This window comes from Notolabrus celidotus, chromosome 8 (genome assembly GCF_009762535.1).
Source record: "Notolabrus celidotus isolate fNotCel1 chromosome 8, fNotCel1.pri, whole genome shotgun sequence".
NCBI classification, from domain to species: domain Eukaryota; kingdom Metazoa; phylum Chordata; class Actinopteri; order Labriformes; family Labridae; genus Notolabrus; species Notolabrus celidotus.
In genome coordinates this window covers 24313853-24339750 of record NC_048279.1, presented here as the reverse complement: position 1 = coordinate 24339750, position 25898 = coordinate 24313853, and the positions used below count along the sequence as shown (strand labels likewise).

Below are 25898 nucleotides of genomic sequence, written 5' to 3'. Positions count from 1 at the left end.
TCATTCCAGTTCCCCCAGTTTGACACAGAAACCACCATCTGCCTCCCTCACAACCTTTAACATTGTCAACGGATGCTGTTTGCTCCATTAAACAACCACTTAATATGGATGACCAAAGCTCGCCCAGCAACCCAAAACCTCCACTCCAAAACCCACTCAGACAGCAACAGCAAAAGAGAAAACAGGACTCTGAAGGAAAACACAACAGCAGAGGATTTGACTACACTAAAGTCCTGCAGTTACGTTGTTCAGTTTGTGTAGGGTTTTTATTTTATGTTGTTTGTATGAGTTTCTAAGCTCAACTGACAGCAGGCTGACCAGTGATACCTCTCAGGTGCAAACACTAGAAAGTTCAGTTTAACATTTGCCAAGGCTAGCACCGGATGAAGACCAACAGGTTAAAACATTGTGAACTTATAGAATCTGTATGGCATTGAGTAACAGTGTGGGCTTGTCCTCTTTTTCTGCTTGATGATTTGAATGCCCAGTACCAGTGTTATGTAAAGTATAACTACCCACCCTTTTTTATGATACGGTATAACACAATACGGTTGATACCATCAATAGAATATGTTATATAAGGAAACATTATATTACGACACAATTATAGATCGTGGTTCAATAAGGATAACTCACTCGTTTTTCATTTAAATCCATGTTAAAACTTTTTTTTAATGGACGTTGGAAAGCCCTAAATATAAACACAATAGTTTGACATGCAATAGATTTTTGTTTATTTTATTTTAAATATTTGAATTTTTTTATTTTTATGAAGTGATGTTGATCAATGAACACGACTCCTCTTCTGTCATATGCTGCCCATATTTTTGTGCTGCATTAAGCTGGTTTGGAAGGCATATATTGCCGAAAATAGACTTTAAAAAGGGTCCATTTGACCCGCAACATAACAGGAGGGTTAAAAATGTGAGTTTTTGATAGAGTTTTGAATGTTGAAGGGTCAGAGCGGGGACGGCTCTGGAGAAGGCTCTGTCCCCCCAGGTTCAGGGGGACGATCAGCAGTTAAGCAAAGTAACACATACGAGCACTACCCCTGCATTCAGCCACACCTGAGCTAACGATACTCTTTGATGAAGTTTCAGTCCATGATATGACAGATGCAAGTTCTGACATAAATATTATGTCAGCTTGCTAACAGTGATGTTAGTCAGTAATTGGTAGAATGCTGAACTTAAGTTGTCTTAGCTGATGTTGGTTATCAAATGTGCTGCTTTTACCTGAAACACATACTGCAATCTCTTTACTTCTGCATAGTCTTTTTAGCTGCTGATCAATAGTGAAGAATTCCAAACAGCTTGTTTGAAACTCAAAAGCATGATTTTCTAACAGCACAGGAATTTCCCACCAACCCTTGACAACAGAAAAATGTCCATCTTGTTGATATGCTGAATAACAAGATGATAATTTTCAAATATACATTTGCATGTCAGAATTTACCTAATTGGACTCAAAATCGAAAGCCTAGTGTCCCTTTGCTAGTATAACTCCAAACAAGTTTCCTTGTAAATCAATTTAAACGGATAAATATTCACTGTTACATTTCACAGTTTAAGATGTTGTGACGGGGACTTTCCTTGCCCATAATCATGTGCCAGCACTCTTCTTGTAAGTTGCGTGAATATTGGTGTAAACTAAACTGTTACACTGCATAATAAACTCTCCTGCCTGTGTTATGTGCCGAATGGGAAAGCACTTTGGTATCATGAGCAAATCTTTGTTGATCTCTGGTAAACATAGCACCACTTTACACAATGTGTCATGTAGACAGTGTGTCCCCCCTCAGGACACAGTGGCAGGAGAGGGTAAATTCATTAACTACAGCACAACTGGTGTATAATTAAGTTGTGCACTGTAGGCGGAAAGCATATACAGCAGGAGCAGGCAGCCCAAAAGAAATTACCATCATTCCCATGGTCCAGTACTTGATAAAAAGTTGCTTGTGTCCTAATAATATATCATTTGTCAATAGCGAAATAGAAAAGCCTTTCAGGAGTGAGTGTAAACTGTAGGACTGTAATCATGTTGTCTTTGTGCTTGTCAACTGGCATTTAGAAATCTTTGCTCCATGCTAAAACGCTGACCTTTACCACTCCCCCCCCCCCCCCCCCCAGGCCCTCTCCTACAAGTTATTGGAGTCGTTTCTCAGATGTGAAGTCAAAGTCATGTTGTGAGCCCCCTGTCGTGACCTCCGTTTACTTTCCAGAGAAGACACACTTGGCTTCAGTGGTTAAGAGGTCCAATTAGAGAGTGCTGTTTGTGTTCCCCGAGGTTGATTTTAATTTCTGCGTCCACAGGAATGGCAAGAGCACTAACTCAATGCAGGTTCACCGCTTATACTGTACCAACCACCAGTTCAACCAGTCATTTATCGTCCACTAGCTGCTTAAAAAGTAGGGGGAAAGTGTATCACCTGCCGCGCCCCAAACACAATCTTTAAAGTGACAAAGTGCACTTTTATTCCTCTCTGCAGGTCACAAATGTGTGGCACAGTGACGAACAAGAAGCAGCATGAAAAGCGAAACTCTAATTTAAGCGAGAGTGACAGGGGTGAACGTGAGGGAGGGGGGCACGACCCGTTATAAATGATTCTTGCTTCCACTATAGCCCCGGGATTCTACGTCAAGCTTAACTAATGTGCAATTAAGCCTTAGACTGGAAGAAAATCACCTTGTAAAAACATTTGTCAAGTGAACTGTTTTTCTGTTCTGGGTTGCTAATTAACAAGGGAACGGGAAGAAGTGTTGTTTGTGTGTATATTTACATATACATGAAGAAAATAAATATCTCTACTGTTAGGGGAGAGCATTACCAAATCCCCTTCATATGTCTCTATTAGACAGCACTGACATGTAGTCCCTATCATTAAGCAATAATAGTTTACTTTACAGCTCATGAACTACAGTATCAACAAATTAAGCCCTCTGATAATGCTGGGTGCCAAGCGAAGCATTGTTGTGGAGGGAGGGAGGTGGAGGAGAGGGAGGGAGAGAGAGAGGCAAAGGGGGGAGGAGGGCGGAGAATGCAAGGCTTTATTGTGTCTGTCACATTAAACGATATTGCAGCCACACTCAGAGTAATGAAGACCACTTCTAAAGTCATTTAAAAGTCAAATCATCACTGTCTGTGAATTTCAATGATGTATAATAGAAAGAGCACGCCGGAGGCTTGAGAAGGAGAGGGAGGAGAAGAGGAGGAGAGTCAGGGCAGGGGGAGTCAGGAGTCAGGAAGTTGCCGCCCTCTCAGAGGATAGGGGTTGAAGATAAAACGCCGAGGATGGAGCTGCTGCATGACTCAGGGGAGGAGAGTGCAAATGCAGGACATTACTTTGTGTGGGGCCTGGACAGTTTTGAAGGCTATTACATGCTACGTTATATATGTATGTGCGTGTGTATGTGTGTGGTGTTTTCTAGCAGGTGGATGAGATGGAGACTATGGCTATGAAGGTGGATGACTCCCAAGTGTGGGTTCCTGCCGAGGAGCCCATCGTTAACCCAACCTTCCTCTTTGACTCCAAGATCTGGGAGATTTGCCAGGAGCTGCCCATCCACTGGATCCATCCTTCCCTCCTCACCGGTGAGAGCAGGGGGCACCTCGGCCTCTAAACGTAGCCTAACTCTCGCTGGACGGCAAACCCTCGAGCCATATGGAGGTCATCTGAGACCTCAGGATCCCTCAAACATATGAACTTCTAACCCAGGCCCCTGTCTGTGTCTATGAAAGATTAAGAGACTAATGGTCAGTGGTGGGAGATGCATTCAGATCCAGTAGCATACAGTAACTTAAAATATACAACACTCCCAAACAAGTATCATACAATCCAGAATATAGGCCGCACCAGTATGGAAGACTTAACCTGTTTTGGGGGGTCTCTAATGACAACTTCCATTACGTCCAGCAAAGTCCACGATGTCCAGTTTTTTGATGTTTAGCTCATTTTAGTACGATACATTGATAGTTGTGAGGTACAGACCCTCTGCCAATTTGTGCAATGACCAATTTGCCTAGACTCACGCCACCTCTGCTGGTCACTTGCTATCTTAAACTGATGAGTCATTTTCATCAAACCAGCACTCCATAGGGTTATTTTTTATCGATAGTATACCACTATTTCTTTTCAATATGTGCTTATGACTTAATAAGGGTGAAAAGCTGTTAAAAGTGGCTCTACTAGACTGGTCCGGATTGTTAAGTATCCCAGCACGCTTTGCACAGGAGAGTGATTGCTTCCATCTTCTGGGTAAGCTACTGTAACACTGGGGCGCTGGTGGCCTAGCGGTCCAAGCACCCCACATACAGAGGCTGTAGTCCTCGTCGCAGGGGTCGCCGGTTTGATTCCCAGCCATGACCATTTCCTGATTGTCTTCCCCGCTTCCTACTCCCTACATTTCCTGTCTCTCTTCAGCTGTCCTATCGGATAAAGGTGAAAAATACTGGAACCCAATTTAATACTTCTCTCTGCATTTTAAACTGGTGCTAGTATATTGGATGGCACTGGTGATGCAACCAAGTTTTTAGATGAAAAAAGTGATCAAACTATGATGATAAATGTTTGATAAATGACAAAGACGAGACGATGACGAGCTGAAAATATATCACTGATAATAGAGCTGGCAACATAATCCATTATATTTCCCCCCTCTGCCAAAATACCACCAATGTATTCCTGTGACAGGCTGAGTAAGTTGAGGGGTGCAGTGTTAACTTGGTCACAAACCTGTAACAAATGCACCACTAGTCAAATTCTAACTGCCTCAATGCATCTTTCTCATCCTGATTGATGATTTGAAACCACAACCAGCTGCAGGGTGATGTCAGTGTGATATTTTACATTTTCAGTCTTTTACTACTATTACCAATAATCACCACATGTAAAAACCTCCATTTATCCTAGTTTGGTAAAATGTTAGAAAGCATGATTAGTGAGATGTATTGTAGTTTTGATCAACTCTTCATCAAGGATGATAAGATAAGATAAGATATCCTTTATTCGTCCCACAACGGGGAAATGTAAGTATTACAGCAGCAGAGTAGACAGTGCAAAACAGTATAAAGCAAACAAGATGATGTAGTGCCTTGAACTGAATGTCTGTCCAGCTTGCCTGTCACCACAGGCACAGTTAAGGACCCCCGTAAAAGTGCAATACAGCTCTTTTCCTTTTTGAACACGCTTGTGTTCATTACACTTTTATCTGTAGTCAGAGAAATAAAATCTACCCGTAGCGACCACAGAATGGGTTTGGAGTAAGGTTCTTTCCTCTATGTTACTATATTTATCTGTGTGTGATGCACTATCCTTACTCTAGTAGATCAGCAGGGACAGCTCAGCAGCATCACATTGGTAGCAGACTCTAGGCTAAATTATTAACCTATGATATTACACAAGTAAAAGTTTTAAGAGATTGAAATGCAGTAGATTTAGATACTTGGTACAACCCTGATATGAAAGTCTGAGCGACTAAATGAATGATTTAAAGAGCGGAAATGTTTTGACTAAAAGTAATGATTAAAATGCAATGACTTATAGACTAAAACTAGACTAATACTATACAATGCATAAAGGCTCAAATGTAACTGAAACTAAGAAATGTTTCATCTAAAGACTGAGACAAAGACTAAATCTCTAAATAAAGTACAGGCGAAAAAAACCTTTTGAGTTTTTTTCATTATCAACACATTGCATCACTATCCCCTCTGTAAACCTGCTTTATTTGCTTACGTTATCTTATAAACTGTATACAATTCTAGACCTATTTGAGTCTTAAAAGTCTTCTTGTATTAAGTTGGCAAATAATCTGCCAGTAAGTCATATCATTTTCACCTCTGAGAATAAGTGTTCAAAATTCAGTGTTCATGCTTTTTAGCAATCAAGAAGAAGAATGAACTATTAACATTAATTGAAGGAGTTACAATTAAAAAGGTATCTGAAACAATGTTTGGAAAAGATGATACACCATGAGCTTCAATGGAAACCTTACCACAATGTTTCTGCACTGAACACAGTAATTTATATGCAGGAATATAAAGCACTTCAAATACCATGTATGCTGTGTTGAAGTGTATGCACAGCTAATATAAATCCAATGTATTTATTCTTCTGGAGGGAGAAAAATGAATCAAAAGTGAAGTGGATTAGAGGGAACATACCAACACAGTGTTTATCAAGTCTAGGATGATAAAACTCAAGGCTTAGGTTGAATTCAAAAACAGATTATTGCCTGAAACTCTTGAGGGGAGAAATGTGATTTCAGAAGTCAGTATGCATAAAATACATAAAGCAGAATGTCTTAAAGAGAGCGAAGTCAAGCTGGGTCTGAGCTCTCTTAGGGATCATTTTTAATGTTGGTCAACTGCTTTTAATCACTAGAATAAAAAGCACAGTTAAATGGACAAAAGTATTCAATAATTTTAAGACAACAGCGTTTTAATAGAGATTCAGTGGTTGGCGATGTGTAGGTTTTGGTTTGTTTACAGTGTCTCAAAAAAGGATGTTGAAAATATCAGCAGACTTCAAGTAGTTATAAGTATGTAACTTGTTCTGAGAAGGGGCCAAAAGTGAGACTACATTTTTCTTCTACCTTGCTTTTACCTTGACTTTTTATGTTTCTGCACAAGAATGCACCATAGTTTCACGTAAGAACCAAAGAGAAAGACCTGAGAGTTTCAAAGAGATTGTTTTTCCTCATAAAGATGTGCAGGCTTTGCTAATTGGGATCTGTGGAAAATGATTTGTGTGTGAGTATCACAACAGCAGCAACACCATTGTTTGACAGAAGCATTGAAATGCTGAGAAAGAATTCCGGGGTATTTCTCCTGAATGTGAGTAATTAACATCAAGCCACTGGGAAAACTGAGAATGCGAGCCAAATTTTAATCCGAGAGCTTTCTCACTTTGCTTCAAACAATGGAAAAAACTGTAACGACATAAACACTCCCTGTTTTTTTCGCTGTTGTCTCTGTAATTGCAGATGCTGAGGAGGGAAATGTGGACACGCCGGACGTAGAGGTCACGGGTCAGCGTTTTGCCCGAGACGTCCTGGACCACCCTGCAGTACATGACTATGTAAGTGAGGCCTCACTGAGAGATACAGTGGAGCCACTTCAGTCAGCTCCGGCTCTGCTTCGACTCTTTCTGCATATAAATCGCTCACTAATTGATGTTAAAACTGACTTTGTGCACCAGAGGGCATAGCAATTGCTCTATATATCTGTTTAAGTAAGGCCAGTTCATTGAAGACTCCCTTAATGTCTCTCCATTAATTGAGAGGAATATCCAGCCTTTCAAAGGCAGCAACTTGTGCCTTACAGCGCCCGATTCTTCCTTTTTTCACTTCCTTTTTTTTTCTGCGAAGCTGCACAAAGGAGCGCTCTCAAGGTCACTCCCTGCTGCACAGATAAGTTACATTTATTAATAATGCTATAATTATCAAAGCGTATAAAATGAATGGGGGGGCAAAGTGGCATAGTTTTGGTGTGCAGCATGTAAACCACTCTGTGCTGTGTGAGTAATTATCCCAGACTGTGAGGGAAAAGTATACAAAGCAGGGTATCACAGGAATTATGCGCTCAAATACAGAAAAACCAGCATAGAAGTCGTATGTTCAAGATACCACACACAAAGTATCATTATGCATACACACACATACAGCACTTACAGGTCAGTAGATGCTAAGCTAAATTTAAGGATAATGAGAAGATCTTCTCCTTAGAGCGGTGAGAAATGGCAAGAGACACAATGTGAAATAAAACGTCCTATATGGTTGACATTTATCACACTTGTCCCAGAAACACCTCTCCCTTAGTCTGCTGCTGCATGAAACGCAGAGCTACACAATTAAAACATACCAGGAGGAATGAAAAACTCGGCTCTCCTTTTTCTGAATCTATCCGCTGAGTTATGCATACCGCTGCAATCCATTCCAGCAGCACATCCAGCCTCTGTTTGTGGGTCCGGCGATAACAAAGGCCTTTGTGGCCAAGCAGAGGGCAGTCTGCAGTCTGTAATTGGGAGGCTGAACTCTCGTTCATTCTAGCAGGACGCCACATGTGTTCCCCGAATCGTTCCTTTTTTTTCCTGTTTGTTTTGTACTCTTCATTCGGATCTCATGTAAACGTGCATACAGTCAGAAAATGACCACGCACAGTCTGCCACTCACACTATATCCCCGCCTACCTACTGCGTCTTCATCCATCATGCTCTCACACATGACACATGAAATGGAAACAGGCATTCACTTCATCTGTGTTCCATAAGTCTGGATGTCAGTGCCACGTATTTGTAAAGCAGAATAAATGTCTGAGTTCTTGTGACAGAGGCTGAGAGATATATGAAAGTGACCTTTGCCACTGCTGCCATGTCAGAGCGCTGCATGTATCAGTGGTGGCCCTGGAAATTTCAAACTGAATAACTACCATCTGACAAGGCTGAAGGAATGGTGCCACCGTCCTTGACCCATATAGCAGGGATGGGCTTCCAATATGAATTGACCCCACACACACGCACGCAAACACATGTTTAGTGTGTTTCAGCCTGGGTCACTTGTAGCATCCTCACAAACCTTTGGCAGCTGTTCTCGGGGTCAGGCTGCACGTCTGTTCATGCATTACAGAGGTGCAAAAAGCTGAAGGAATTCATATCCGTGAATGCCAGAACTGTTTGTGCCTCTAGTGAAATCTTTACACGGAAGCCAAAGCTCCTTATCACTTTGGTAGACCAGCAGAGTTTACTGAAATACATGACTATCTCCTTATTCAATTACACCCAAATTCATTGTCATTCTTTCTCACTGTACACTGAGCAGTGAGATGAAAGTCAGAGATCAGGACAAGCAGCGAGACATTCTCATATGTTGCAATGTCCTGTGCTTTCGACATAAAAAACCCTCTTCTTGAATACAAAGCAGGCTATGAAACAGAAATGTTATCTCTGCTGTTTTGATCCCAGAATGAATGTGCTGAGCACTCTGCTATGAGATTTAATAACACATCCAGGCATGTGCTTCAAGCTCATGAAGAGCGCTGATCAGGGTGTGTGAAATAACACCAACAAGTGTGGAGATTAGAGGATGCCATGCTTTGATTCATTAGGTCTTATTGAATGACTGACGCAGTCTTCTACTCTGCAGACTCATTCATTTCCAGTGCTTCATATTATGCACAGAGGTGTCTGAGTTTGTGTGTGTGTTTGCATGCATGAGCCCGAGTGTGTGATGAAATCAGATGCAGCACAGGGGTAATGGCTTTTACTCCTCATTAATGCTGCTTGTTTTTGAGTGACTGCCTCAGATTTCCCAAGGTGAACCATTCTTATCACCACAACATCCCACTAGAGACGGCAACTCAGAGCCGGAGTGATTAATATGTACCCGCCGTTTTAAAAGGATAGCTCTGATTAATTGTCTTTTAAGGTACAATGCTGCCTATTGGCTGTTTGTTTTGATAAACGCTGCATCATTTGAATAAAATATTTTCTTCATTTTCCGGAGACGGAGCTTCAGATTTCGTAACACCCAGTTTTGGGCTGTGAGGAGCAGATAAGATTATCGTTGGTCCATTGACAGCTTTCCTGTTGTTTCTCTAACAGATTGTTGCTTGGAAGCTGATGACCTGAAACTTGACTGAAACAATAAATCATTAAAAAGCCTACCTGTGCTTGTCATAGTAATAAATCAAACAACCTAGATATCATCTGTCGCACCCTTTCTATGTGTTTTAAGTATGGCTCATGAGTGCGTAACTTCAACCACTTTATCATAGCTCATGTCAAATGCATGGTGAGCTTGCTTAGGATTCATGCTAATAGTCAGAGGAGGTGGCAGGAAATACTGATGGGGAAAACATGGAGAGGGTGAGGTATTTTTTATCAGTTGCTAATGCTTTTTGATAAAACAAGTGATATTTGAAAATCACGACAAAATGACACCAGGTTTATCATCATGATTATAATGCACCTCTAGATGTATAAAAAAAAAGCTCATTGAATTTGCTGCATTAGTACAGAGAAGGAAAAATGTAAAAGTAAAGACCAAGTTCTGGAGCAGGTACTACAAAGATCATCTATGCTTTAAGATGATTCAGTTAGCAGAACCAACCATCATAGTTGAACAACAGTTAAGTACTTTTACATTACAAGGACATTACAATCTTACATTACTATGGAAATAGCATTACACAGCTCAAGGAGCTGAATGCTAGCTGTGGCTAATATTTGCCTGAGGCACAACCAAGTGGCAACCTCCGGTCTAAAAATATGAGTCCAATACGGAAGTGCTAAAAACTGCAGTTCATCAAGGATCCACTTGAGGCTGGCTCCGGAAGTACTGGATACCACATACACACCAATTAAAAGAAGACGATCTTTACAGCAGAAATAAACATGTTTACAGCCTGGTACAAAAGACAAGTGTAGTCTGGATAGCTCATTTTTCGATCAGCACACACTGTAGGGGGGTGAATTTTTTTCTAACACGGCAATTTCGAAGATATCGAGATTACAAGTCTTCTTCTACCAATGAGAGGCAACACTGACTTGACTGACAGGCGGGAACACTGCAGCTGTTGGCTAGGAGGCTCAAAGCCCGCCTCTTTATGTCACAATCGCTCAACAGAAGCAATATGGCTGCCGTCGACGGTTGGCCTCAAAACAGCTCTTCAGAAACGTACATTGCAGAAGTGGGGGACTTTTAAACAAAAATAAGGGTGCTCAAATTAATCACATTTTAAATTGCATGTTACGAACTCCAGCATTTTGCATTTCAAAACTGTTTTTCAGTTCACATTAACAATGCAAAGCAGTTCTTACTACTGTAGCTTCATCCACACATCCGGGGCGATTCCCTCACTCCAAAATAGTGCTTTGCTGCTGCACCTGTATGCTTAGCTCCTAGCTGGTAGCTCAAACTCAAAGTGCTTCAGTGATATTTGGATTATGTTTGACACACTGTGCATATTACTCTTGGCTTGTCAACTGAGCCATCTGGGAGCCCTGGAAGTGCAGCTGTGTTGTTGATTTCTTCCATCTTCCATCACAGCAGCAGCAGAAAGGGTTGGCTTATTTACGGTGTGCCGGAAGGACCTTGACAGTCCTCTTTCATCTCTGACAGCCCTACTTAAAATGTTTGACATCACAATGCTCTCCCAACTTTTGCACTTAGCATCCTCATTGCCAGAAAATCTAGTGTAATCTACTGTTATCAACCACCATATCTTTTTTCTTATCACCAACAAAAGTAATGCAGCTCACACTCAGCAGCTTATAACAGACATGGTGTAGTTTGTCAATTTACTTCTACTTTCATTCTCATACAGTACAGTAAAATGTGCAAGGATAAAAATAGACCAATCACATCACAGAACAAGCAGCAAAGGTCAACGATCATTAGGTCTCTCGTCACTGGATTGTCATGACCGGACTGATGAAAGTTGTACATTGTATGTATGAAAACATTATTGTTCTGTCATGAAAAGCATGTGCACTTTTATAGGTGCTATAAAAATGAATTCAGTATCATTTATTTTTATGATTATTATTTTAAAATATCTGTGGTATAGTAGAAGTAAAGGGAGTAGGAGTAGAAGGAGGGTGAGGAAGTGAAGGAGTACCAGTAGTATAAAAATGTCTCTTAACTGAATAACAAGGAAAAGAAAGCTTCTGGGGGGTCAGTATTTTTAGTAGTGGGCTTGCTTGCACTGCCATCCCCAGCCCTTTTGGGTTTTTTTTGCTACAACAGTAAAACCTTAGATGTGTTTAAAATTGACTCCCTTTGACTAAAAGAGCGGAAGCAAGAAAAACCTAATCCGTGCACTAACTGCAGCAGGGGACGAGGTGGACTGAGCCATGTGCTCCTCTGGGTCCTGTCCTCTTAAACAATTCCCACACATTTTCTATTCCCAACAGTGGATGTGTTTTGTTCTGCACTAGAGCATGTAGCTGACTCATTGTGAGAGCTTGCTGAATACTGTGCCGGTTTGTTCTGAATGTGGAGCCATCGACTCCTCGCTGGATCAGAGCACTTTAACGAGACAGCGAGAAGCGGATTGTCTCAGAGGATTCATTTGCTAAAAGAGATTGAAATGTGGTCAAATGCATACTGAGGGGCAGTTGCTGCTTCGAGTTGCGCGGTGAGTTAAGTGGCACTTCTCCGAAACCCATTTGGAGTTGCTCTTGATCAAAGGCATGGCACTCAGCCCCCCATGAGTGTACAGGGGCATGAACCAACCGGCACAATGGAGAAATCCAAGGGCCATTAATTCTACCCAATTTACCTTTCGTTTGGGTTTCATTTGGCCCCTCTATAAATTCAGAGGCAGCCAGCAAGAGCAAATGAAAGAATCCTTGTTAGGCGATCATTACTCTGCTAATTGCTTTAGGAATGTGCCGTGCACTTAAAGTCAAGGTCAGGGGGAGGGCGCCAAGACGTGGGGAGCTCTAATTTGAATGCTCTATTGGAGGAGGGGCAGCCATTTTGGCGCAGAGTGTGGGCTTCGGTCGAGGGAGTTAAGAGGTCAGAGATGAAAGAAATAGTGTAATTATGCTGGTAACTACCAACATTAGAGTCCCTTTGATTGAAGATAGCAGTGGTGGAGAGGCTGTAAATGCAGGATTCAGAGATAGGGCATTGTGCAGCCAGCCGGCAGTCGTGCTTCCTGTGGTATAATAGAAAAGGTCAAGGGTATTATATCATGTTTTATGCTCCTGCAGCTTAAATCACGCTTGCTCACTCTCACCGCTATCTTGATCTCTTTGTCACAGTCATCAAGCATGGCACAACTTTGCATTTTCACACACATCAATTCTGATCTTTTCACTCTTGTTTGGCTTTAACATTCTATATTCTGCTAAGCTAAGCAGCCTCATGAATTCCTGCCTTCCTCCTCCTCCTCCTCCTCCTCCTCCTCCTCCTCTTCCTCTTCCTCTTATTCGTCATCTTTTTTTTCTTGCCCTTGCCTTTGGGAGGACTGTCGTCGGTCATGTGTGTGATTGTAACCCTGCCTGCTCCTGCCCGTGTCCTCCCGCAGAGAGACGTCGGAATCGAGCTGGACAACCGTCTGGACGAGCAAGGCTATTGCTGCCAGTACTGTCGCCGTGGTTACCGCTACTGCCGCCGCTACCACGAGCCCCTGGGCGGTTTCAACCCGTGGCCATACTACTACCAAGGAGGCCGAGTCATCTGTCAGGTTGTCATGCCGTGCAACTGGTGGATCGCCCGCATGCTGGGGAGGATCTGAGAGGGCAAGCCCTGTCTGAGGTTTTAAAGTGTTTATGTTGATGAAGATGCAGATCCTCTTTTTGATAAATATTACAGACCACATGGGAAAGCAAAGTAGTCCATTAAACACAGTTATTATCCAGTCTGAAGATTGGCCCATTGAGTTGTAGTCATTCTAAATAGTCTAAAAGTTATTGAAGTGCTGTTGGTTCTGTCTTAAGAGGCATTGGTTGTTAACAGCTGTCTAATTTTCTTTGCCTAGCTACCCACTTAGTATCCCTGCTATTTGATCCTGTTGAATGGGTGCAATTTAGTTTGGAAGGTGCCATCAGAAACTCTTCTGCTTTACAAAAACACTCCAGCACTGTTTGTCCTTTATTAATGAAGCATTCATTTTATATTTTATGCGTTAAATAACACTTGTTTTTTTCATATTGTATGCATGAAAATGTACATAGAGCCTAACAATATATATATGTAACACTATGAACTGTGGATAAAAACTTTCTCTATACTAACTCAAATTCTACAAAAGCACAAGACCCTGTGAAGATGGATGACATGTATCCAGCTCCTCCTGTTGTACAAAAGTGAAGCCAATGATCACCATGATGGACGCTGCCATATTGCATTTGTGATGATGTTTCGAGCCAGACTCTGATGTCCTGCCCCTTCCACTAAACCAAAACACACATTTAACTCTCAGATAACACGTCAAAGATCCCTCAGATCGGTGCATCCACTGCAGATTTTTGTGGCGGTTTGAAGCAGACACTCTGGGCTAAGTAAAGTTGAATGACTCTTGTCTTCTACTCTACTCTGCTTATGAGGAGCTAAATGATCAAGAGTGGTTGTCAACAGAGCTGTCAAGATTCATTAAAACTATTTTTAGCATCAAATAAATAATTAAAACTCAACTTCTTAGAAAAATGAACATATGTATATATAAACTGGCATAAGACAAATTAATTATGACATTTTGAGAAAAATGTATTTGACGTGTATTGACTTTTTAAGTCAAATTCACATTTGTTCACTTCTTGACCTGTACAGCAGCTGGTCAGTAGGGGGAGCTTTAAATGATCTGACTTCATTTTTGGGACGCTATCATGTCTTCCATCTTTAATACAGTCTATGGTTAACCTCGTATATGTACAATGAAGATATAATAATGGAATAGAAACAAACACATAAATGCTACACTACTTGCATCCCAGTTAAGGATTAGCTACAGCTGCCCAAGATCAAGGCTTGGGATTCCTCTGACTGGCATCCTGTGGAATTGCAGTTTTAATATCTGTTTTTACTCTCGTGTTAAACCAAGGAGGCCCAGTGTAATTAAGAATGCACAGACCTCTTCGTGATGTACTTTCTGTTGTGTTATCCTCCATTGTTTTCTCTGTTGTTGCGATCCACAAACTGCTTTAAACACTGCTACTGTTCAAACAGTTTCCTTCTTTGCGGCGGCGATTTTAATCTGCAACACCACATCTCAATCTGTCGAGCTGCAATAACTTGTCTGCGACTCACAGATAAGCAAGTGAGATAGGCGTTTGTAATTGATGTTCTGTCATCGGAGTAACAAGGTGCATAAATGCCCCTGAGTATCCAAGTTATGTTAAACAGAGCACCCCTGTTTGTTAAAGTGTGCTTTGAAGACTTCTGTATGTCTCTGACTCTGTCCTTGTTTTTTTCCAATTAAAATTTTCATTGTGTGAATAATCTCTGTTCATATGCAACAATATGATTTCCTTGAAAGACACTTAACACCCTGGGGTGTTTGTGTGAAAGCTGATGTGGGTGTGTGGGTTTGAATCTGACTCATGCCATCCATACAATAGACAGAGCTCCTTGTCTCCTCTCCATAAGTCCTGCTGCTCATTAGCAGACACATTTAGCATTAAATTACAAGAATTCTGACAAGAAAAACTAGACATCCATGCTTTTTATTGTTTCTGTTTTATAACCTGAGACTCTCTGGTGTATCACATGCATAATAATGCACTGTTTTCTCTGCTAAGTAAATGTAGATGACTCATGTTGGCTCCATGGTAATAATGTCAGTGATATCAATAATATTTGGCAGCAAAATGGATTTCTGTGAAAAAGAGGGTGAGAAATATTGCTGTATGTAAATGTTTTATGGATATGCTCATAAATGGAGTTCAGACTGCAACCATATTGTTATTTTTAAATCAATAATGTCAATCGCCCAAAGCATTATGTCAAGTAAAAAGTAGTGGCATGAGTTAACAATTGCAATAATTGCAAACATACTTCAAATAAACTGACAAGTGTAACACAAAGCCCTTGAGGCAATTCTGAAAAGTTCATAAAATCATTTTATATAATTCATTTCCCGCTTATCACATCAAATAAATGGAATGTTTATTAAAAAGGATGCTTTCAGGGATGCTGGTGTTGTTGTTGCAGAGCTTTTACACTCACAACATTGGGAAATAGTGCAAAGTGTTATTTTTTGTAAGATGCTGTTGTCTATCTGGCGAGGTCTCCGAGGACTCTTTTGTGTAGTCGTGAGAGTAAATTGCCATGGAAGCCCTGAGAGTCGCTCTGAATGGGATGTCTCACCCTGACTGGAGAGGCTGATACAGATATTACAGCCGGCTCCCTGAGAGATCCTCATGCCCGGTGGGACAAAAGTCCAATATTTTAACCATGAAAGTCAACCTCTTAAAGCACAGATGACTCAAAGGTGTAAAATCAATGTGGAGGAGACTAAAAAAAGACCCTGGAGTTGCAACGTTATGCACAAGGTCCAGTTGTTGCTCGCTAAAACTAAGTGCATCTAAGCAAGGGCATCCAGAACACAAATTTCCTGAGGTCATTGAAAGCCTCTTGAGGAAATCAGTTGCATGCTATCTACAGTAAAACCAAAACCAACATATTTTGAAGCTGTTTGCATGGCTTTCCTTTTTAAACATACAGTGTCTCATGATGCATATAATAAGATGTTGAGTAAATTTATGCGGCTTATTTAATGAGATATTCAGTGATTGCGTTTAGAGACCAACGCAAATATGTGGGGAGGACAAGAAAACAAGACCATGTGAGGCTGTGGAGTGGGGCTTAAAAAAGAATGTTTTCCTCTTTTAATGCAAAAACTTGAAGTACTCCAAATCAGATGATCTTTGATTATTACAAGGGCTTTAAAACCCACTGATTTACATTCCTGCCATGTGTGATGTGGTTCAATGCTGCTTATATTAGACATAAGGATGTGAAGCTCTGAATGAAAAGATGTGTCACTGCAGATGAAGCTCTGCACAATAGTTCTCATGTGTTTTGCACTCTGTCTAGGAAAAACCTCCCCCTCCGGCATTTGTGTATCGCTGTTTTGATGAAAAGAGGAAACTAGATCGACTCCTCTGCAAGCGAAACAGAGCATCAACCAGGTGAGCGCAGTTCAAAGGATTTTACCTGGCCTGAGGAACGGCCACTATCACCGAGACTCACATGTGAATTAATTCCTTTTGTTACTTATCATAAAAAATACTTCACTCCCAGCTGCTTATTTTCATTTCAAATAATCACTCCTGCATTTAGATCCATGAGTTGAGGAGGGTGGAAACCAATGTGTGAGGAGTGTCTGCATTTAGATGAGAAACCTGAAGGAAAACTCGTCTCCAAATTCAGACTAAGGTGCAGGCTCTGCTTGAGGACACGTGTATGACCAGTGCCATCTTGTGGAGGCAGACGTGTACTGCAGCTGCATGAACCACATTGTTTTTTCCTCACTTTTTTTTTTAACCATGTTTAAACCATGCTCCACCTGCTGTTCTTAAATACTTCGATGAGCAAACCCTCAAAGTTAAAGCGTTCCATTTAAATGTGACCTTGGCTGCAGGTTGTAAAGTTAAAAGCTGCATTCTGCCATGAGACTGCAGTCGTCATCTCCTCTCCTTTGTTATGCTGCAGCCAGTCTGGTGACCTGATGGTTAAATAAGCTCTCCCTGTACTCTTCCTGCTACACGCTGGAGGCACAATAATGTCAGTCGTCATCCTTCAACTGCTCCCACTGTGAGAGGCAGCATGGCCCAGCAGTAAACACTCGCGCTGTGTCAGTGGCTGCAGGCGACACAGAAATAGTCCTCCTCTCTCAGGACCCCGGCTCTCGCTCCATCTTCGGGAGTCTCTGACTCACCAAAGCAAAAAGGAATAGCAGAGATGAAGCAGCTGCTAGTAGCCTTTCATTATTTTAGTAATCCATAACAACCTCTGCTTACCATATGGCAGTCAATCGATGGACCGCCGAACAGAAAAAGCAAAGTGTCTATTTGGATGTAATGGAGGGTTGTTTCTTGTTGACTGTGGAAGTTGTGCGATTATTTCAGAATCTTAACTGTTTTCTCGTCGGAAGAAGATGTTTGCAGGAGGGAAGGCTACAGTTGTGGCTCTGGCGGAACCTCTGGCCTTGGTTGGCTTCATCTGCTTGTGTGTGTTTGTGTGTGTTTCAACCCTATGGCAAGATTGTATTGTGTGGTCCACAGCTGTGCATGTGGGTGTACACAGAGCAAGGCACAGTAGGCAATCCCTGCTGCCAGACAGTTTCCTCAACACTCCCAACACCCTGCCTCCCCCTCCTCTTTTTTGACCCTGAACACACACACACACACACACACACACACACACACACACACACACACACACACACACACACACACACGTCAATCCAAGCCAATACATTGCCCCAACACACACAAACACGTCAACACAACACATGCTCTAACCAAATAAAATCCAAGTAACCCTTCCAATCTCCAACCACAGCCTCAACACACATACACTCTTTTTCAGTCTACAAGCTGTGGTGACAGACTCGGCTGTCTTCAGCTCTGGGCATGTCACATGCTAATGTATTCATCCACCCACAGCAACTGGAGAAGCAGTGCTCTTAAGTACAGTCCAATCAGTCTGTGGCCTGCTAATGGCTCCAATCCAGTTTCCTACAGTAGCTCTTTTTTTTCTTCTTTCTCTTTAAATGCCATGTGGTCGAACGTCCCTCAAAGCAGCACAGCCAAGGCACAAATACTTCATTTTCATTATCTCGACAGCAGAAATTAATTGGCTTGGTAGCCCCCTCACGTGCTATTTGTTTCCAAGTTAAATTTTGTTTTCCGTTTATTTTTGTGTGACATTTTATCCATTTGCTCACATGATTCCCAGACCACTTTTTCTGCAACAAAAGGACAAATAAAAGGGGATGTTCGGTGAAGATTTTGTTTTTTAATTAGTACGTTGACTTTTTCTTAAAAATCTATTCTATATTCAGCATAAGGGAGGCATAAGACAACCCAAGAGAAGAGAAGAAGCAACAAAACATGAGCAGTGGACATACCTCGAAATCTCACTGACAACAGTGCTAGAAGGGAAACACAATGGGGCGGATACATTAGATATATACACAACACTAATAAAAGGAGAAAATCCTAAATGCAAAAGTTACCCAGTGTAGTTATTGATTGTCGAATGCTTGCACAAACTTAAACAGAAAGTATACATTCAGAGTGTCTTTGCAGACCCAGAGCACTTTGGCTGATGTGAGGTTGTAAAGCAGCGTTTAACTCCTGTCCTTAGGTGCCAGTGCAGATGGAGGTCAGTGTGTCTGAATGTCCTCACTCTACAGCTACAGTCCGACTGGAGGAAAAAACAACCAATTTAGCTGTGATACCTCTCAGGATCAATACGGCTTCATCCCCGGGAGGACCAAGGGGGCCGATCAGGTGGCTGGCCTGAGAGGTCCTTAACAAAGTGGGACGGCAAATAAAGGCAAATAAAGAAGGCACAGAGTCCACTGACCCGAGGAGAGGAGAGGGGGAGAGGAGGAGTCGTGAGGACACAGGAGGAGAGGAAGGAACACAAGGTAGCGTAGATGAAGGAAAGGCGGCTGGGTGGAATTGTTAAGTAAATAAAGTTGAGAATTGATTTCTAAGACATACTGATTGACAGAGCTGATACTTTATGTGGTAGACAGAACAAGTTTAGGAATGCATAGTCACTGCTTTGCTGTTGCATAAGGTCGAGAAGTATGATGAAAAAAGGAAGGAACTAAAGCACATTCAGTACATGTTTAAATCAGACACAAACGGGGGATATCTACAATTAAACACGATAACAGTGGAGTAATGATGACGCACTGAGTCAAAAACTCAAGAAAGCTGATTATAATGAACGCTAAACAAATGAAAACACTGGTCCAAAAAACAGCAAAGAAAAAGGAAAAGAAAAAAGCTTCCTGGTACTAACGTTCATATTCTTTGTATTTTCCCTCATGTTTACACATGTAAATAGAAGACAAATGTGCCATTTTTATACAGAATTTAGAAATTCACAAAATAAATAAATTCGATATGGCCTTAAAATTGAATCTCAATTGTATATTATATGTATATATTTATATATATAATTCCATTTCATATAAACAGGATCTAAACCACAGGGCCTCTGAAGCAGAGGCTGATAAAATCTGTCTTATCCTGTATATTCTTTCTCTCCATTTGTGCCGCCCTATCTTCCTGAGCCCCCGTTCTGCAGCTCTATACAAACTGTTTTGATGCAGGACTGTCCTTGGTGGAGAGAAAATGCCCATTTCCATAGTAACACAGTGTTTTAAGGCCAGGAGTAATAGAGAGTGAATGCATACCTTTTTTTTTGTTTATATGAAAATAAAAGAGTAATAAGTTCTGCAAGTCTGAAAAAGCCATTTAGTCTCATCCTTTCTCCAGAAGTTTCAAAGACGGAGTCAAGAGCTGTGTGAACTTCCTGTAAGGCACTCTTCAATTAATATCTGAGATGTGTGTTTGGACACCACGATACAGCATCCATCCCTAATCCAAGGCAACAGACACCTTTATGTGGTTTAAAAGAGAATCGACACCCCCTCTGCACGCTCTCAGAAGTCTGATTTCATTGCACCTGTTTGGCATTCAGTTCCCGCTTTTGGTTTGTTGCAGTCTTCTCTTAAATTATTTCAAGTCCTAGAGATGAAAGGTAAGAAAATGACTAACTGGCACGTTTGGTGGACAGGGATCCCTGCTTTATCCAATGGCTGTTCTCCTGGAGAGGGAGCTTGTTTCATATGTGAGGTTGTTTTGTGTCTGTGTATCTGTGTGGTGGGGTTTAAGTCCATGGAAAACAATCCCATTTCTAAAAGTGACATCTTGGAAAAACAAAACACTCCCTTACATTTTTTTTAAATTCGGCACATGGTCACATATAAGTGAGTAAACAATAAATCCTGAGGCTGAACTGACCAACCTTTAAAGAGCTGCAAGATCCCTCGCTCTGATCACTGGTGGGGAAATAAAAAATGGAGTCTGTGGTCAAAATTGTTCTTGGGGTTTTTTTGGTTCAGCTTGTGGAGAAGAGTCCTGCAGGTCTAAGCCTCTGCAGGCTCTGTCTTTATCTGGATAAAGTTTGCAGGCAACTGGGCAGACAACGGCAGATCCTGCAGGCCTTTGATTCCCTGCTCGGGCTGGAGGTGCATCTCCCCGCGCACCTCCAGCTCCTCCACGGGGGTCAGACCTTCACTGGGGCTGCTGCTCTGGGAGGAATGTCCATTCATTATCGTTTCACTCAAGCTTCCTGGCCCTGGTTGTGACTGGTATCAATGATCACAGTCCTGTACTGCAGCTCGGCCTCCCCTACCTCCATCTCCTCTCTCTCAAACATGGTCTGAAAGTAGGAGGGGTCCAGCAGCTCCTCTTTGACCTGAAGCCCTGAGAAGTCGCCCGATTTTAGCACGGTGGCAATTACGGTGCCGGGCTGCTGTGCCACCATGGTCTGCCCGCAAGTTGTGTTAATGGTGACGACGCGGGGGAGGCTTGAGGCGGTGGAGCTAATGACTCCTGGAGGGGAAGTACAGGAAGAAGAGGAGGTGGTGGAGGTTGTAGAGCCCAGACTGGTGACCAGGAGCTGCTGAGGGAGACCGTCCTGCAGGCTGTTAATTCCACCAGTGAGAGAGGCCGTCTGGATGGTGAGCACGTCTTTACAGCCCGCTGTGGTGGAGGGCACGGTGTGGAGGATAACACGAGGAGGGGAGGAGTGGCTGGAGTCCCCATTGGCGAGGACGGTGGTGAGAGGAACGGACTGAAGAGAGCCGGAGGAGGTCAGGACCATGGGAACAGATGCAGGAGCAGTGATTGATCTGAAAAAAGACAATTTAAACTGAATGAGAGCTCCTGTTTATTCCTCTTCTCTGTCACAGACATTATTGAATATTCAGTTTGTGTCTCAGCAAATATAGACAAAGATTATTTTTTAATGGAACCCTGTTGAGAAAGTTACCCAGCGCACAGCTATGATCCTAAACAGCAGAACTAATGTCTGTATTAATATAACAAACAGCACTGTCAGCTGTGCTGCAGGAACATCTTTCTTGTAGATGAAGACGATGTTTAATAGCTTAGAGGAGCACAAGGTGACTGACAACACATTTATGATACAGGCAGAGGACACGATAACCTGAACACTTTCATACAAAACAAAGAGAGCTGAAAGGTTGTACCTCTCCATCAACAAAATCTAAACATAATACGCTTTGTGAATTGTAGAATTTTTCTTAAGACAAGTGGATTTAACTGCATTATATGACAAGTTTCCTCTTAACGTTGTCCACACCTTTTCATCAAGGCTTAATTCCAACAGTTTATATCAATTTCTGAGAGCTGAATCTTCAAAGATAGAATTCAAGATAGAGTTCAAATTCTTCAAAGGAACCAGCATCCATTAATGAAAGGTTGAGTCAGTCCTGTTATGTGAGTATCAAGGACACTTTTGTGTGTATGGGCGTCATGTTCAAGTGATGTTATGAGCTTCGGGAGCTTCCTTATTTCCGGAGCTGAATAAATGAGCTTCATATTTAAAAAATATCATCAGGGAAATAATGTGTTCCTCCTGTGGATTTTCCATGGAGCCTGTATAATAGTGGATTTTTTAAAATTCTCTGCTGATTTTGCTATTTGACAGTGGAAGAAAAATGGTGATTGTTTATTAGCAGACATGATTTTAGTTTAGAAATAACATGCTAAAACATTTTTGTAAGATGGCACACAGGTATACTGATGAAGACATTTTGGGTCAGACAAGAGAATGTAACAACCCTCTCATCTCACTCTTTGCACACAGCGTGTATGCATAAAGCCAATACTCTTTGAAATTAGTTTTAAAAAGAATTGTGACCAAGATGGATAGACTTTGTGTTATGGGGACTGATTCTAAATTACCCAAAACACATCCTTGAGTTTTTTATGTTATTTATTTTCCAAGACATGAGCCAATACCAATATATGCCCAAAAAAGCTGCTATCACCCCGACTGATTCATCAGTTTAGCTCGAGTCTGAACGAATATGGAAACTGGTCAGAAATGAATGTTTTCTAGCTCCCGCCGAGATGTAATCATAAGAAAAGTGAATAAAAGCATACTTCATTTAGCTAACAGCAACCTTCTAAAAGCTCTGGACATTGAAATGTGATTCCTGTTTTGTATTTCCCTCTCCATACCTGATAGCTTGTGCTGGATCTTGGACCCCTGACTCCTGCAACATGTGAATCGACTGCAGCAGGTGCTCAGCATGTCCACCGTTTGCTCCCTGGTACAGATATTCATCATTGGGCTCCTTCTTCATCTGTTTCTCTGACACATGGTGTTGACCGTGAGCTCTCCCGTGCCCTTTGGGGCCTCCTCTGGCGATAGAGCGGCCGTTGGTGGATCTTTGGTTCATGTAGCCAGCATTGGCGTCAGAGCCTGCATCTTCATCCTCAATCACCACCAGATCAGCTGGCATCTCTTTGAACTGATATACCAGCCGCTGCCCCTCCACTTTAGCCAGGATGCCTCTCTGATAGTAGTATCTGGGGGGAAAGGAAGATAAGGCTCCTTGTTACATGGCTGTGTTGAATACTTGATTCTGATTGGTTAAAATACTGTGACAACAGGGATTAATTCATGACCAAAAAAAAGCAACCTGTGGACAACCTGATCACACACCGCATTAATCCAATTCACCAAAAGAAGCACTCTAAATTTGGGTAACACTGTGGCAAAACTGTTTTTTAATCACATAAATAAAGCATCTTAAAATCAATAAAATCATATTCACATACATTTTTTATGCCAACTTATTAGTCTTTAGTTGGTCGCTGAGTAATAAATAGGATGTATAGTGAGCAGCTGGCTATGCCGACAAGTCCACCAAATTTGCATAGCCACCCGCTCAGTATACATCATCCCTTAATTCAATTTAACACCCTCACAAACTGTAATTCCAGTCTGTTATAAAGAACATATTTGTGGATCTTGTCTGCAGAGAATTAGTACTCAGTAAAGACTAATGCGCATGATAAAAATAAAAATTTGAAATGTGTGCTCATTCCTATTCTTCCCTCACCTGAGAGCTCTACCCATGGTCTCATAGTTCATGTCTGGCTTGTTCTTGTGTTTTCCCCACAGCTTGGACACAGCTTTGGAGTCCACCAGCTTGAAGATACCTTTCTCCCTCTGTGTCCACTTGATGTATTTGGGACAGGTGTTCTTGTCCTGCAGTAAAGCCAGGAGGAACTCCCACAGGTAGATTGTGTTGCCTGCAAATTGGGGGAATGGATGACATTATGTTTTTAGTATTTAAGCACATCAGACATTCTTGGTGGGGCCTTAGAGCTACTATCTACATCTGTTATTGATTAATAACCTAGGTTTATATATAAAATCTTGTATTGTAGCTATGGGGTAAGAAGAAAAATGACTGTGTGTGGCCATGCGACATGCAAAGGAATTAATTATCTCAAGCCGGGGAGTAGATTACTCTCACTGTGATTTGCTTGGACCAGAAGTGGTTAAAAACAGCAATGCTCCCAGTAGTCACTTGAATCCCAGACAGCATGACAGGGTGATATATATGTGTGCAGCTGAACCCGCCATCCCCAGCCCCCTCATCATTGTGTCACACTGTATGGTGCAACAAGGGTTCGCATTGAGCAGCACTGGTCTGTTTCTATCGGTGAAGCATCAATGTGCCCTCCAGCCTGCAATCACTTCTGTTTCCCTCTGAAACGCAGCACTCTGAGATCCCCTCATCCATTAACTCACTCAGATTCACCCCCGCTGGACTGCAGGGGTTGAGGAGTGCTGTTTGCACACTCCACAGGAGGAAACAGAGCGTACACAAGAGGCGGAGAGACCTTGATTTTTATTGGCTCATTACAGAGGAGCGGACTAGTTAGTGAGGCTTACCTTTGCCCTCTTTGCTCTTCTTCCTCAGTGGCAGGTTAGGGGTGGTGATAGGGGAGCAGGGACGCACCGCCCGCGGCTTCCGCACTATGATTCAAATTGAGGGGTAGAGCGTTACAAGGTGAGAGGTCACAGTAAAATCATCCAATTACCCACAATACTGAAATTTCAATTCAAGAGATAATTCATGTGCTCTGAAAAGGAGGAGGGCAGCAGTGTTACCTTTGGTCTTCTTCTGTGGTTTAAGGGGACACTTTTGGGGTATCTCATCCATGGAGGAAGTGTCCTCATCTAGAGACATGTCAAGGGCGCTGTTATCCATCTGGTCAGGCCTCAGAGGAGCGTATGATAGTTCGGACTCCAGCAGAGCGCCGTAGGCATGAACTACACACAAACAACAGACACACAGACAAACCATGACGAGCCTATCTTGTTCTCAGAAGGAACAATGTCAGATCAAAGTTGAAAAGTTTGTTACTGTTTAAGAATTTGTGGAATTTGCAGGATGACTTACTCATGCGCTTTTCGTCCAATATGTTATTGGGAGACTCCATGTTGAGAAGAGCTGCTGCTGCTTCGTTTGTCTCCATGCTGTCTTCAGGGCCGGACACTGTTGTTTCTGTCCATCAGATGACAGATACATTAATGTGAAATTCTCCAAGAAGGTTGTGTAGTAAATGTATTATTTTGAACATGTAAGGTAGAGTCTTTCAGAAACAGCTGAATGGCTAGTATCTCTACTAAGTATCTTTTCATGTCTGCATGTATCAGTTTAAAGATAACACCACGTTCAGTGGGAAGATAACACACAAAAGAAGAATTAATTTGGTGCTTATTTTAAAGAAATATGATGTATATGCATGAAAAGTCAAATGTTTCAATTTAGGCAATAATTAGAATCCTTTTAGACATTTTGGAACTATAAAAACAACACTGATGGATGGATTCAGAATAATTGTATCAAAAGGCAAAACAGGACACAGTTATGAGTCTTGCCAGAGGTCAAATGTGCAGATTTCCTGCTCCACTTGGTCTTGTAAGTGTTTTCTTATTGTGCTTAAAAGCTAGTGTAGTGGTTGTGCACATTGCTGAGCACAGTTCACTTTAAATATAGATAATTCACTCAAACATCTTTACCTGAGAGGTCCACTCCTCCCACCAAGATGGAGGGCTCCTCCACTACATGGAGAGTGGTATCCACCATGATGCCGTTGGTCACTTCATCAGACTCCAGTCCTGAGTAGACCTGCAGTAGATCGGCCGCAGGAACCTGCTCCACTATCACTGCTGGGAATACTGACGGGTCGTCCAGCTGAACAGAGAGCAGACACACAAACATGCAGACAAAGATGTGAGATATTGTGTAACGGGTTATTGCAGAGAGGCAGGACAGCATTGGTCTTTGCACATGCGTATGTGTGTATGCAA

General features: G+C 42.0%; 2 protein-coding genes across 2 annotated transcripts in view; one reads left to right on the top strand and one right to left on the bottom strand.

The window, feature by feature from the left end:
- The window catches only part of tnmd (tenomodulin), a 59056-nt gene extending 43956 nt beyond the window's left edge, over positions 1-15100 (top strand). Inside the window, exons 6-8 of the mRNA XM_034690461.1 lie at positions 3429-3591; positions 6984-7078; positions 13033-15100. Coding sequence (XP_034546352.1) covers positions 3429-3591; positions 6984-7078; positions 13033-13242 — 468 coding nt within the window. The 3' untranslated portion in view covers positions 13243-15100. The remainder of the gene's footprint in view (positions 1-3428; positions 3592-6983; positions 7079-13032) is intronic.
- A 3347-nt stretch (positions 15101-18447) lies between these two features.
- Positions 18448-25898, bottom strand: part of elf1 (E74-like ETS transcription factor 1) — a 42193-nt gene continuing 34742 nt past the window's right edge. Inside the window, 8 exon segments of the mRNA XM_034690576.1 lie at positions 18448-20820; positions 20823-21387; positions 22745-23095; positions 23632-23824; positions 24474-24557; positions 24693-24854; positions 24985-25089; positions 25608-25782. Coding sequence (XP_034546467.1) covers positions 20620-20820; positions 20823-21387; positions 22745-23095; positions 23632-23824; positions 24474-24557; positions 24693-24854; positions 24985-25089; positions 25608-25782 — 1836 coding nt within the window. The 3' untranslated portion in view covers positions 18448-20619.